Source organism: Rhincodon typus, chromosome 9 (genome assembly GCF_021869965.1).
Source record: "Rhincodon typus isolate 14 chromosome 9, sRhiTyp1.1, whole genome shotgun sequence".
Taxonomy (NCBI): domain Eukaryota; kingdom Metazoa; phylum Chordata; class Chondrichthyes; order Orectolobiformes; family Rhincodontidae; genus Rhincodon; species Rhincodon typus.
Genome location: NC_063340.1, coordinates 84,100,830 through 84,114,817, shown reverse-complemented (window position 1 = coordinate 84,114,817; position 13,988 = coordinate 84,100,830). Strand labels below are relative to the sequence as shown.

At 40.3% G+C, this 13,988-nt stretch overlaps 1 protein-coding gene across 1 annotated transcript in view; it reads left to right on the top strand.

Moving 5' to 3' along the window:
• The window catches only part of LOC109924814 (kinesin-like protein KIF13B), a 159,975-nt gene that overhangs the window by 72,926 nt on the left and 73,061 nt on the right, over positions 1 to 13,988 (top strand). The window contains exons 4-10 of the mRNA XM_048601378.1: positions 1,014 to 1,074; positions 2,207 to 2,299; positions 2,670 to 2,850; positions 6,089 to 6,176; positions 7,667 to 7,801; positions 8,866 to 8,978; positions 10,441 to 10,552. Of these exons, the coding sequence (XP_048457335.1) occupies positions 1,014 to 1,074; positions 2,207 to 2,299; positions 2,670 to 2,850; positions 6,089 to 6,176; positions 7,667 to 7,801; positions 8,866 to 8,978; positions 10,441 to 10,552 (783 nt within the window). The remainder of the gene's footprint in view (positions 1 to 1,013; positions 1,075 to 2,206; positions 2,300 to 2,669; positions 2,851 to 6,088; positions 6,177 to 7,666; positions 7,802 to 8,865; positions 8,979 to 10,440; positions 10,553 to 13,988) is intronic.

Sequence of the window (13,988 nt, the reverse complement as noted above, 5' to 3'; positions counted from 1 at the left end):
GGTTTGCAATGTGGATTACTTACAGTTAATGGAAACAGCACATATTCATACACAGGGCTCTTCTCTCATAGAATCCCTACAGTGTGGAAGCAGGCCATTTGGTCCATTGAGTCCGCACCGACCCTCCAAAGAGCACCCCACCCTCCCTACCCTATCCCCATAGCCCACATTTATCATGCAATCCATTTAACCTGGACACTATGGGCAGTTTAGCATGGCCAATCCATCTAACCTGCCCATCTCATCTTTGCATCAAGGGAGGAAACCAGAGCACCCAGAGGAAACCCACTTAGCCTGACGGTGAGAATCAAACCCAGGTCCCTGGTGTTGTGAGGCAGCAGTGCTAACCACTGTGCCGCTCTAACAGCAGACAATAAGAAATGTGCAGCTTTCAACTAAAAGCTTTGGGGTGACTGTCCCCTGATGCATTTGAAGCAGTGTGCACTTGTCAGCTAATTAGCATCCTGTTCCTTAATCAGTATAAATGTATGTTCATTTTGAAATTGGGTGTTTTTGCATCTGTTCTGATGAATGCAAGATGAAAAGCTTGACAGTATATCTCTCTTTATTTCCAGTAATAATGAAGTTCTATATTACAAAGTGACCAAAATGAGTATTAATTTGGTCATGGCTAATGTCTGATTGGAGGAGGGGTGTGGCCAAGATGGAGGGAATTTTGAATTTAAAATAGTGAATGTTACAAATCTGATATTTAAAAACCCCTGAAAAGTACAGCAGGACAGTCGAAGCAGCTAGAGAGACAAGAGTTATGTTAATATTTCAGGTAGGATCTATCAGTCTTAGATTGAAAGCTGTCAGTTGTAACAGCTTCCAACTGAAATGCATACTGTTTGTTTAAAACATTAACCTAGTTTAATTTGCCATTTTTGTTAAAGTCCTATATATATATATAATTTTAAATTTCATTTCATTTCAGTCTCTAGATGTACTTTTCCCTTCCAAGACAAATTTGAAACAAATGCTGACTGAGTTTTTGCCCTTTATGTATATAGGTTTTTGCATATGATCACTGCTTTTGGTCAATGGACGAGTCCATTAAGGAGAAGTATGCAGGTATGTTACATTTAATCTACAATAAAGTTTTAGGGCCTTATTATGCTGTCTGTGAGACACAAAGTAGTTGTGGTATTAAGCTGCTTTTTAGGTATCCTTTCATCCCCTCCTGTTTGTTTGGGTCCTTCTGCCTCCCATACCATTTGAGAACGTGAGCCAATGACCAAATGAGGACTTTGAACAAGTACTGGGAGGTGTCTGGTCAGAATAGGAGCTTACTTACCTTCTAGATTGTATCGACATGGCGCTTCATCCTCTTGCTCCTTCTCCACCTCTGTTAATCTCTTTGTCAGGAACTTGCTGCTTTCACTTAATAAGTTTGTGGCACAGCAAGTTGAAAAGCAAGAGTGTTGTACCAACGAGTGCTGTCTCGTCATTATGTTGAAGTCTTGTCTGTGACTTTTCATCCACTTGAAATTATTCATAAGTGGCAATGTCTTACTTAAATCACAATATACGTGCACAGACTCTGTAGTACTTGTGCATCTTAGGCTAGTATGATGAAATATTGAATCTGGTTTTGTTATTTGGTGAGTGTTTATACTGAGTAGGAACTATTGGACACCCTAATCACTTTTCTGACCCTTGGCATCCACAAAAGGACAGTAAAATTGCTGGTGTAAAAGGCATTAGTGTCTAGTTCTTTTTCCTTCATTCAGAAATTTTGTTCCAACTGTTCTGCTTCTTTAGATGCACTGACATGTACTGAGTATAGTTTAGAAGATGCTGGCAGTCTGCTTGTACTCCACCCAAATGGCAACTTGTATGTGTACCTGGACAATGATTGATGGTGGCATTGCAGCTGAATCTACTCCTGGTAACCTCCTCTATCCATATGCGCATTCATCAATGTGTAACTGCTGGTGGGAGGTGTGAAATCCAGAATAACATCCAAACTTGCTGAAGAAACGCAACAGGTCGGGCAGGATCTGTGGAGAGAAAAGCAGGAACTTTTTGGGTCTATTTCCGTTGGGAGTTGTCAGAAGCACCAGTTTGAGATTTACAGTTGTCCTACAATATGTTGACCTCATTAAATACACATTTTTACTACTACTTATCACTCCATTTTTCTTCATCTTGAGTAACTATACAACATTTCAATTTTGCTGTCCTCCATTCTTTCTCGTTCTAGGTCAAGACATAGTGTTCAAGTGTCTTGGTGAAAGTTTGCTGCAAAATGCATTCCAAGGATACAATGCTTGTATATTTGCTTATGGGCAGACTGGTAAGATGCTTCAATAGTGTATTTCTTTAAATGAAGTCCATTTATAAAATATTAGGCAAATAATTACCAGAGCAGCTTAGCTGGTATATGTAGCTCTAGCTAAATAACATGCAGTCAAGCCATTTCAGTAGATTTAAATATAATTTTACAGGAATCCTTGCGGGCTTTTACTATAGGCCATTTTGATCTGATGTTACTTTTGTCAAATCGATGTTGCTTGACCTGATGAAAATACAAAGGCAAATCTAGTTGTAAAGCAACTATTCATTTAAGACTACTTTATTTCTCAACAGTGTTTGGAAGATGAAACTGATTTTATTCTGATGTGTTGTAAACCTTATTAATTATCTGTGCACACCTTATTGTTTAGGCTCAGGGAAATCGTACACAATGATGGGTTCAAAAGACAAGCCGGGTTTGATTCCCCGATTATGCAGCAAACTGTTCGAGCGAGCATTGCAAGAGGCTAATGAGGAACAAAGCTTCACTGTTGAAGTGTCATACATGGAAATATACAATGAAAAGGTCCGGGACCTCCTTGATCCAAAAGGGTAAGTGAGAGAAAATAAAAGTGCAGAGCAAGCATGCTTAAATCCAGAAGTGGAAGTAATTTTGTTGTGTGTGCATTAACACATCTATATTTCTTGGCACAAAAATAGATTTTCTGTAAACAAAGCAGTTGTGGATATACCACATTTCTGTACTTCTGTACTATTTTAACTTTCTATTACCATTGACATTTCTTCCACATGGCAATTTTCTGTTTCTTTACACCGAGCAATGTGTGTCTCTCACGGTATTTATTTTTCTTGTTGTGTGGATTAAACTTCATTTGGTCTCATTCTTTGATATTTCAATTGAGATATACTTTTTATCATGATTTCTTCAGCATATAAAGATAAATTAGTAATAATACTGAGGACTTGTGCTTAAGAACTTGGCGCTCTCCTAACCAAGCTGTTCTAGTCATGTGACAACACTGACATCCACACAGCAATCTGGAAAATTGCCCAGGTATATCCTGTGTGCAGAAAGCAGCACATATGCAACCCGGCCAATTACTGTCCCATCAGTCTACTGTCAATCGTCAATAAAATTATGGAAGGTGTCGTCAACAGTACTGTCAAGCAGCACCTGCTCAATGACGCCCACTTTAGGATCTGCCAGGGCCACTCAGATCCTGGTCTTCGTACAGCCTTGATTGAAACATGCACGAAAGAGCTGAATTCCAGAGGTGTGGTGAGAGTGACAGCCCTTGACATCAAGGTTTCTTTCGACCGAGTGTGACATCAAGGATTCTTGCAAAACTGGAATCAGTGGGAATCGGGAGCAAAATCTCCACTGTTTGGAGTTATGCCTGACACATGGGAAGATGGGCGTGATTGTTGGAGATCAGTCATCTTTGCTCCAGGGCATCTCTGCAGGAGTTCCTCAGGGTAGTGTCCGAAGCCCAACCATCTTCAGCTGCTTCATCAATGACCTTCCCTCCGTCATAAGGTCAGAAGTGGGGACGTTGGCCAATGAGTGCACTCAATGTTCAGCCCAATTTGTGACTCCTCAGATGCTGAAGTAGTCCATATTCAAATATAACGAGGTGTGGACAATATCCAGGCTTGGACTGACAAGTGGCAAGTAACATTTGAGCCATTCAAATGTCAGGCAATGACCACCTCCTTTGCCATTCAATAGTGTTACCATCAATGAATGATTGCCATTGACAAGAACCTACTAGATGTGCCATATAACTGTAGTGACTTCAAGAGCAGGTCAAAGGCTAAGAATCCTGCAGCGAGTAACTCATCTCCTGACTCCCCAATGCCTGTCCACCATCTACAAGGCACAAGTCAGGAGTGTGATGGAATACTCCACACTTGACTGGATGACTGCAGCTCCAACAATACTCGAGCTTGAAACCATGCAGGACAAAGCAGCCTGCTTGATTGGCACTACATCCACAAGCATCTACTTCCTCCACCACTAATGCATAATAATAGCAGTGTGTGCTGTCTACAAGATGCACTGCAGAAATTCACTGAAGATCCTGAGACAGTACCTTGCAAACCTTGAACCACTACCATCTAGAAGGTCCAGGGCAATGGATACCTGAGAATGCCAGCAACTGCAAGTTCTCTTCTGAGCCTTGGAAATATACTGCCATTCCTTCACTGTCGCCGAGTCAAACTCCTGAAATTTCTGTCTTTGTCATTGTGAGTCTACCTAAACTATATGACTGCAGTGGTTCAAGAAGGCAGCTCACCACCACCTTCTCGAGGGCCATGAGGAATAGGCATTAAATGCTGGCAGTGACACCCACATCCAGTGATGAATTTTAAAAAAAAATTGTGTTCCCTTGAATCACAAATGAAAGTTTCCTTCACTATATTTCAATTGAATATATTGACGGTTTTTTTAAACGAAGATCATGTCAGAATGACATTTTATTGCATCATTTTTTTGCTAATGCTTTTATTATTCCAAGTTTTAAAACTATTTAGAAGTAATCAAGCACTTTATTGAGAAAGGTGGTCAGTGCAGACCATTCTTTTCTTTATGGAACATTAATTATGCTGTGCTCCGAGGCAGAGGCACAGGGTTGGAGACAAAATCTAATACACTTACTACTTTGGCTCTTCTATGTGTTGATATACACTGAATAGTGTTGTGGAGAGGTTGGGACCAGATTGTATGTTTGACTGCTCTCATGTACAGAAACCAACTGTGCATAGCTGATTCAATTCCTGATATCTCTATACTGATAAATGCAAAAGCACTGGAAATGTTTGCTAATCTCGCTTCATATCCAAAGCCTACAAAGACCACTTCCAATATCTTCTAATTTAGGTTTGCTTGTCAGCCTGCATCATTGCCCATTTACATGACTTTGACCTATGTTAGGTATTACATGTTTGACTGCTATTGTGGTCTTGCCTTTCTGGAGTCTCTCATCACAAAGCACCTACTTTCTTGGAGGTGCTTAGGCAAACCACTACATATGACTTCTCTTAATGCTGACTGGAGTGTGGCTTAAACAAATCATGTCTTTCGCCACATTTTTCTCTAGATATTAGAAGAAACTTAGTGTAGTGGGTTGTGTGGTGCCTGATGGATAAGATATAATAATGTGGTCTTTTAATCACCTTATTTCTTCTCATTTCTACCTGTAACATCATGTTTCGAAAAAAATGTACCCAGTCAGCCACAATGGGCTAACGAGCCTCCTGCACTGATGAGAATGGTGAGATTCTCTGATTCTTTATATAAATTGAAAAAATGTGGCACAACAACAGAATGAGGTTCAAGAAAGCAGCTCTCCTCCACCATCTCCAGGTCAGTTAGGGTTGGACAGTAAAGTCAACACATTCATTCCATAATGGAATAAAAAGAAGCATGTATGCAATACAGCAACTTTAAAGAATATATTCTAGGACATGCCTTTCCGATGGTCAGCCACGCCATTCCAATTGCTACATTCTAACCAATGTGCAATTAAACTTGTGCATTAGAAATGGTCTAGAGAAGCTTCAACATGTTGAATGAAGAAAATGAAATCAGAAAAGTTTCAGAGAACTTTGATCTCCTGAATGATCTTCAGTTCCTAACTTTTTCTTGATTGAAGAAGAGCATTAGGGCATTGTTCCACTTTAAGTGCATCACGAGCTGCTCAAAATGCAGAGCTTACAGTCTCAATATTGTTTCAGATATGACATCAGAGGTACAGATCCAACTTGTTTCTCACCTGAATTTTTAAAAACTTATTTTATTATGCATTTTTGCACACTTGTTTTGTAGGAGTCGACACACTTTGAAGGTGAGGGAACACAAAGTTTTAGGTCCGTATGTGGATGGTCTATCCAAACTGGCTGTGACAAGTTACAAGGTAAAGAAAATAATTAATCAAACTGCGTAAAACACGATCTTGTGGGTAGCAGCTTCTAAAAATATAACAGAAGTAAGGTTTTCAAGTGGTTGGTGTAGCCAGTGTTTTGGTTTGTGGTATCAATTGAAGTTGCTACAAAAAAGTTAGCTCTTTACTCAAAGCTGCTAATGTGCCTTCAGTTTAAAATTTAATGGTTAAAATCTTAAAATTTATGCATTGGATTTTATTGCCAAAATGATAGTCTGCTTTGTGCACACAGAATTGCTTGAGGTGTTACTTGTTATTATTTTCATTGAAGGAAATGGCTGAACAGCTTTCCAAGTTTGTAAATATTCTTGGGAACAGTGCCAACTTTTTATTTTAATTTTCAGCATGTTGAAAATTTTTGACAACTGAAATTTGCAGAACCTTTCAATTTCATATCTTACTTTTTTCTTAAGCCAAAGTTAATTCAATAACAGTTGCTCTCCTCTATTCCCTACCACCAAGTAAATTAAGAATAGCATATTGTGGGAGTCTCCAAGTTTTTGTTCCAAGTTTTTGTCCCAAGTTGCACATCTTTCTGATTTGGGCATATATTGTTGTTTGCTTCTAATCTACAATGTACAACTCTCAAGAGGGTGCAGCAACAGAGACTCCGTGTTTGGGTGACAGGGTTGTTGGTGGTGGTCTGTTGCTTGTACACATAATGTATGTTCTAATATAATGCATTAAAGTCGATGAAATTTTTCCAAATATGCAAAGAAATTAAGTCTAGACTTGACTTGCTGCCACCATCTAAGTTTCCCCAGTTTCCTCAAAGATCAAGATGCTTTAAACATAAAGTGACAAAAATTCTTAAGTGCAGCTTATATTCCAAGTACTATATCCCCCTCAGGTCTGGCAGCATCTGTGGAGAGAAAGCAGGGTTAACATTTTGGGTCCAGTGACCCTTCAGAACAGATTGTAGCTGGAAAAAGGTTGGTAGATATATTGAAGGTGGAGTGGAGGTAGGGGGAAAGGAATAAATAGTAAGTGGAGAGCGAGAAAAACAGTTGAGCAGACAAAAGGATCGGGTAAAGGTCATCCTGGGAGAATGAATAGCTGCTAATGAGGACTGTTAGTGGCTGACAATAGATTGTTTGTGGTTTTGTTACCCACAAATTCTCTGGGGTCCAGCTGCTGCCAGACCTACTGAGGTTTTTCCAGCAATTTCAGATTTTGTTTCTGATTAACATAATCTGCAGTTCTGTGTTTTTTTTACTGTATCCCCTGTTTTGCAAGAAAATAGTTTTATTCTTGGAACAAGACAAGGGATGAATTATTTGTCGTTCTAATTACACTTCAAAGAGCATGTCTGTTTGGAGCTGTCAAAAGAAGATTTGAAATGAAAGTCCTTGGTTGACTTTGGTTGTACCTAGGTTAAGCTAACAGGAAACTCAAACAGAATAGAAAAAAGTTCTATGGGAGAGAAGAATATTTTTAAAAAACATGCTTTTCTTATTCAACAGGATATTGAGTCTTTGATGTCAGAAGGGAATAAGTCTCGAACAGTCGCTGCAACGAACATGAATGAAGAGAGTAGCCGTTCCCATGCAGTATTCAACATTATACTTACACACACACTGTATGATCTCCAATCTGGGGTGAGGAAATGCGCATTGATAGCTGTTTGAATTTCAGAGGTGCTGCTCATGTGCAGGAGGTAGCCTCAGTGCTCAGGTGAAGTAGTTGCAAACAGCAGGTGCCAAATAGAAAACAGCAAGAGAAGACGAAGATTTTATGGAAAGAATGGCTTCTAAAAGCAGAAAGGATAGTTTGAACTATGCCCAGAGTTCCAGAATGCGCCATGGCTCCTTGCGCTCCACCAGAGCCCACTCAATGGAGAAAACAAGATCTTGTTATAGGGGTAGAGGGTGCTTGGAAGAAAGTATAGTTAAGTTGAGGTGCGGTGATGCCATGTGGAATTTGAAAGCCAGGGTGAGAAATTTGAAGTCAAATGGCAGAATTACTCATAATTGCTGAAACAGATGTTCAGGCTGGTCTGGATCTATTTCTATAAGGCAGATGGTACCTTATCAACTTTATAGTCTTCTTTGAAGCAGGAGTGGAGGATAGAAAAAGTGGGGTGTGGTTTATTTGCAATTTCAAAAAGATCCGAGGAGGTGTTGTATGGAGTTACGGCAAGCATAATGTTGTATTCACGTCAAAGTGCCACACAGGTAAAGAGATAGTTAGATGTTGGAAAAGAAAATTTCTGGGTCTGTGAAGGTCTGATAAGGAATATAGCACAGAGGCACAGTCATAGGGTAGGGGGCCGATCATTTAGAACTGAGATAAAGAATTTCCTCATTTAAAAGGTTGTGAATCTTTGGAGTTCTATGCCCTAGACTGTTGTGGATTTTCCATCATTGATAGCTTTCATCATTGGGATAAGTAGGTATTTGCTGTTTAGCGAATGGAAGGACATAGATTGTGGGCAGGAAAGCGGAGTTGAAGCCCTAGATCGGCCATGGTGATATTAAATGGTGGAACAGCCTCGACGGACCTTATGACCTAAATCTGCTCCTATTTCCCGTGTTCTTGTGGAATTCCCGGTTTTATATCTAGAGCCATCTTGGGAAGGAAAAATGGATTAGGAGAGCAATTAATTTTTGAGATTTCTATGGAGCCAGATGTGAGCTAATTCCAATATTTTCTTTCTATGTAGACTTCAGGTGAGAAGGTGAGTAAACTGAGCCTTGTGGACCTGGCAGGTAGTGAGAGGGCAGCAAAGTCTGGAGCTGCTGGAGATCGATTAAAGGAAGGAAGCAACATTAACAAGTGAGTTTACATGATTGCTGAGATGAAATGTTCGAGCTGCAGTTACTTAAAAATAAGGTGCTTATAAAAAATGACATTCTAAAATCATAGAGGATTACTAGCCTTTAACTCATTCAACTCCAATTTAGACGAATAAGCCATCATCTAAATACAAGTCCCATTGTCATTGTGACTATTGTTGAGGCAGTCCCTGTTCATCTTTGCTGTATGTTTTGCGACAATGCCACTTTTTCTTTCCTTGTAATGTTGAAAGGAACATATTCATTTTTGCAACCCTTTAAAAAGGATCCTAGACTTTGTGTAAGATGTGTAACTAACGCTCTATGTACTCCTCTCTCAACCTTTTTGGTCATTCAAAAAGATTCAATAAAAACTTCCATGTACTTGAGGTTCCAAGTCAGATCTGGCAGGCTGATATTTACTGAATCTACTGCATTACCTTTCCTAGTACTCTGAAGTTGCTTGTATTTAAACAACTCTTAGAGTCCTTGGCTTGGTTACTTGATTGCTGGGAATTTGAAATCCGTATGATTATTGCATTATAGTTTCCAGCAGGTTCTTGTTTAGTTTTATCTCTATCTACCTGTTTATCTTGAGCTGACAATTTCAAGTTGCCAATTGTTTTGTTGTCCAAATTACTAATTCCTATCTTTATTATTAGCTGAATTTCTCTGTTATTTTTAAATCGGTGTTGGAGCAAATCTTAATGCCACAAAGCTTTCTACCTAATGGGAGGCATCTACTATTGTGAAAGATTTTAAAGCCTCTCTGATCTTGTTAATCTTTTCTCATGTTTGTTTTTGAAAAGTTAAAAATTCCTTTTTACTACCTGTATCTTCAGGAGTAAATTCTAATTTGCATTGTAAATTTGAATTAGTATGGAAAAAGTTGTCCCTTAAGCAGTGACAACTTTGCATTTTTGTGGAACCTCATTTGTATGTTGAATATGAATGTATGAACTGAACTAAATTGTGGCAATGTCACTGGATTAGCATTCCAGGACTCCAGCCTCCCATATTCCAGAGACATAGGTTTGAATTCCAACATGGCAAATGATGAAATTCAAATTCAATAAAAATCTGGATTAAAAGCTAGCCTAATGGCAACTATGGAACACTATCAGTTATCATAAAAATCCATTTGGTTTGTTAATGTCCTTTAAGGAAGGAAAACCTGTTCTTGTCTCGTTTGGCCTACATGTGACTCCAGATCACAGAAGTGTGGTTGTCTCATAACTACCCTCAGAAAAGGCCGAGCAAGCCACTCAGTTCCAGGGCAGTAAGGGATGGCAGTAAATGCTTGCCTTGCTGTTGATGCTGTTATCCATGAATTAATAGAAAAAATGAAAATGAAAAACATTATTGGATGGTCCTCACAATTATTGGACTTGTGGTTGAGAGTGGAAGAAAGTACATTTTCTTGCTAATGTAGTGTTTCTTTATCTCAAATTTTCCCTCCCCAGGTCTTTAACAACACTAGGCCTAGTAATTTCTGCTTTGGCAGATCAGGCTGCTGGTAAAAACAAGAACAAGTTTGTTCCCTACAGAGATTCTGTACTGACTTGGCTACTCAAGGTAAATTGTTAATTAACACCTGGTTTACAGTTTTTCAAAGTTAAGACCTGCGACCTTTGTTTTGTCAGATGTCTGTCTGTGCTTCTGTTTCCTGAAAAAGCAGACTGGAGGCTCAGTTATTAGGTGAGGGGAGAATACAATCTGTACAGTGTGAAAACAGGCCATTTCGCCCAACAAGTCCCCACCAACCCTCAGAAGAGGATCCCACCCAGACCCATCCCTCTACCCTATCCCTGTAACCCTGCATTTCCAATGGCTGACACACCTAATCTACGCATCCCTGAACACTACAGGTAATTTAGCATGACCAATCCACCTAACCTGTGCATCTTTGGACTGTGGGAGAAAACTGGAGCACCTGTGGAAACCCATGCAGACACGGGGAGAATGTGCAAACTCCACATAGACAGTCGCCTGAGGGTGGAATTAAACCCAGGTCCCTGATGCTGTGAGGCAGCAGCTCTAGCCACTGAGCTTCCGTTCCGGAGAAGGAGAAGTTGGCGTCTTAAGTGGTGAGATAACAAGGTGTAGAGCTGGATGAACACAGCAGGCCAAGCAGCATCAGAGGACCAGGAAAGCTGACGTTTCGTTTTAGACCCTTCTTCAGAAATGACCCGAAACGTTCGCTTTCCTGCTCCTTTGCTGCTTGGCCTGCTGTGTTCATCCAGCTCTACACCTTGTTATCTCAGATTCTCCAGCATCGGCAGTTGCTACTACCTCCGTCTTAAGTGCTGAGTAGTTTTATAGAAAGGTACCTCTCGGTTGTTCTCATGAGTTGTATATTGTATGAGAAAAATAAGAGCATTTTTCTTCCAGTGGAAAGGTGATATGAGAGACAGTCATAAGACTTGTACTGAAGCTTGTTTACAGTCAACTTTGTCTCTTGTAAACTTTGAATGTGGACTGCTGTCATGTGTACAGCTCTGGTTCAATAGAATGCATGGTGATCCAGAGTTCTCTATCTTGTTATGTAAATATACCACACCCAGTAATTCTCTTTTCTATGAGATAAAAAATCTGCAGATGCCAGAATCCAAGGTAGACAAACAGGAAGTTAGAAGAACACAGCAGGCCAGGCAGCATCTAGAGGAAAGCATCTGTGGTGTCTGCTATGAAGTGGACATCTGCTGATCATAGAATCAAGCTGTGACATCCTTCCATCCCCACATTGCATACCTTGCTCCTCAGCAGCTTCCAGAACCCCATTTGGTTACTGGTGACTTGGATGTGGTGCTGGGTTCATTAGTACTACACCTCATACCCAAACTTCAGAAGAATAGAAAGAATGTGGTGATAAAGATTAGGTGTTCAGGCTATAAGGCTATATATCTATGCAACTATTTGAGTCTGTGTTGTTAGTTACTGTGCTGTGCTTCCTTTGAATGTGGAAAATAGTTTAGTCAACCCTTCCTGACTGCACCAAAGGTGGATTCAAAGTTTACAGTCTGAAGCACCGGTTGAGCTGCTTCCGCTAACACTTTGTTTCGGGTTATATTTGCCTGTTCTTGTTAAGTTGCCTGTTATTGGAGGGCAACCAGAGTGAGAATGATGACTTCACAATAAGGAACTAGTGATTTTATTGCAGTTGCTGGTGTTAATTCTGGCATTGATATCTGAATGGGTCCAAATTCTGTTCTTCTAGGCGATTTGAGGATAAAATAGAGTAGGACTAGGTGAGATTAGTTTGGCATAATTAGTAAGCAAGTAGGTGTGTATGTGTTTCCCGATCTAACTTTCCTCTCTTTCTCCACAATGAAACATAGAAACAAACATAGAAGCATAGATAATAGGAGCAGGAGTTAGCCATTAAACCCTTTGAGCCTGCTTCGCCATTCAGTTTGATCATTCAGCTCAGTACCCTGTTCCTGCTTTTACCCATATCCTTTGATCCGTTTTGCTTTAAGAGCTATCCAACTCCTTCTTGTGTTTTGGCCTCAACCGTGGCATAGAATTCACAGGCGTCATGAAAATAGTGAACCATTAATTGTATCCAAACTATTACCACCACTGCTGCAGTGGCAACCGCAGACAAATTTGCAAGCACTCCTTTTCTCCTTGTGGTTATATCCCAGATTTTTTTTTCTCTCATTGTCATCCTATTAATATGCATTTTAAAAAATATGTTTTTAAAGTAAATAAGGAAATGGATGAATTCCATCCTTCATTGCTGGCACCATGCATTTATGTAGAAAACAGAAACAGAAGATAGAAGCAGGAGGAGACCATTCGGCCCTTCAAGCCTGCTCCACCATTCATCACAATCATGGCTCACCTTTGATCTCATTTGTCCCAAGTGCTATATCTAGCCACCCCTTGAATACATTCAATGTTTTGGCATCGATTACTTTCGAATTCCACAGGCTCACCATTCTTTGGATGAAGAAATGTCTTCTTATCTCTGCCCTCAATGATCTACCCCAAATCCTCAGACTGTGATCCCTGGTTTTGGACACACCCCCCATCAGGAACGTCCTCTCTGCATCTACGATTAGAATTTTTTAAGTCTGTATGAGATCCCCCTCATTTGTCTTAACTCCAGCAAAAACAGTCCTAAACCTCATCAATCTCTTCTCATATGTCAGACCCGCCATCCCCAGAATCAGCCTGGTAAACCTTTGCTGCACTCCCTCGAGAGCAAGAGTATTCTTCCTCAGAAAAGGAGACACAATATTCTAGGTGTGGCCTCACCAAAGCCCTGTATAACTGCAACAACGCATCCCTGCTCCTATACTCAAAACGTCTCACAGTGAAGGCCAACATACCATTAGCCTTCTTTATCGCCTGCTGCACCTGCATGCGTACCTTCAGCGACTGATGCACAAGGGCACCCAGGTCCCACTGCATACTCCCCTCTCCCAAATTACAGCTATTCAGGTCATAATCTGCTGCTTTGTCTTTGCTTCCAAAGTGAATACCCTCACATTTATCCAAATTATTACTGCATCTGTCATTGATTTGCCCAGTCACCCAACCTGCCCAGATTATGCTGAAGGCTCTCTGCTTCCTTGTCACAGTTCACTCTCCTAACTAACTTGGTATCATCTACAAACTTTGAGATATTACATTTTGTTCCCTCATCCAAATCATTAATATATATTGTGAATAGCTGGGATCCCAGCACTGATTCCTGTGGCACCCCACTAGTTACTGTCTGCCAATTTGAAAAGGACCGATTAATTCCTACTATAGATAACAAGGTGTAGAGCTGGATGAACACAGCAGGCCAAGCAGCATCAGAGGAGCAGGAAGGCTACGTTTTCGGGCCTAGACCCTTCTTCAGAAAGGTTTCATCATAACGCTAACCCTAACCCTAACCCATTCCTACTCTTGTGTTTCCTATCTGCCAACTAGTGTTTTACCCATCTCAAGAGAGAACAAGGTGCAGGGCTGGATGAACACAGCAGGCCAAGCAGCATCTGCTCCTATGATGCTGCTT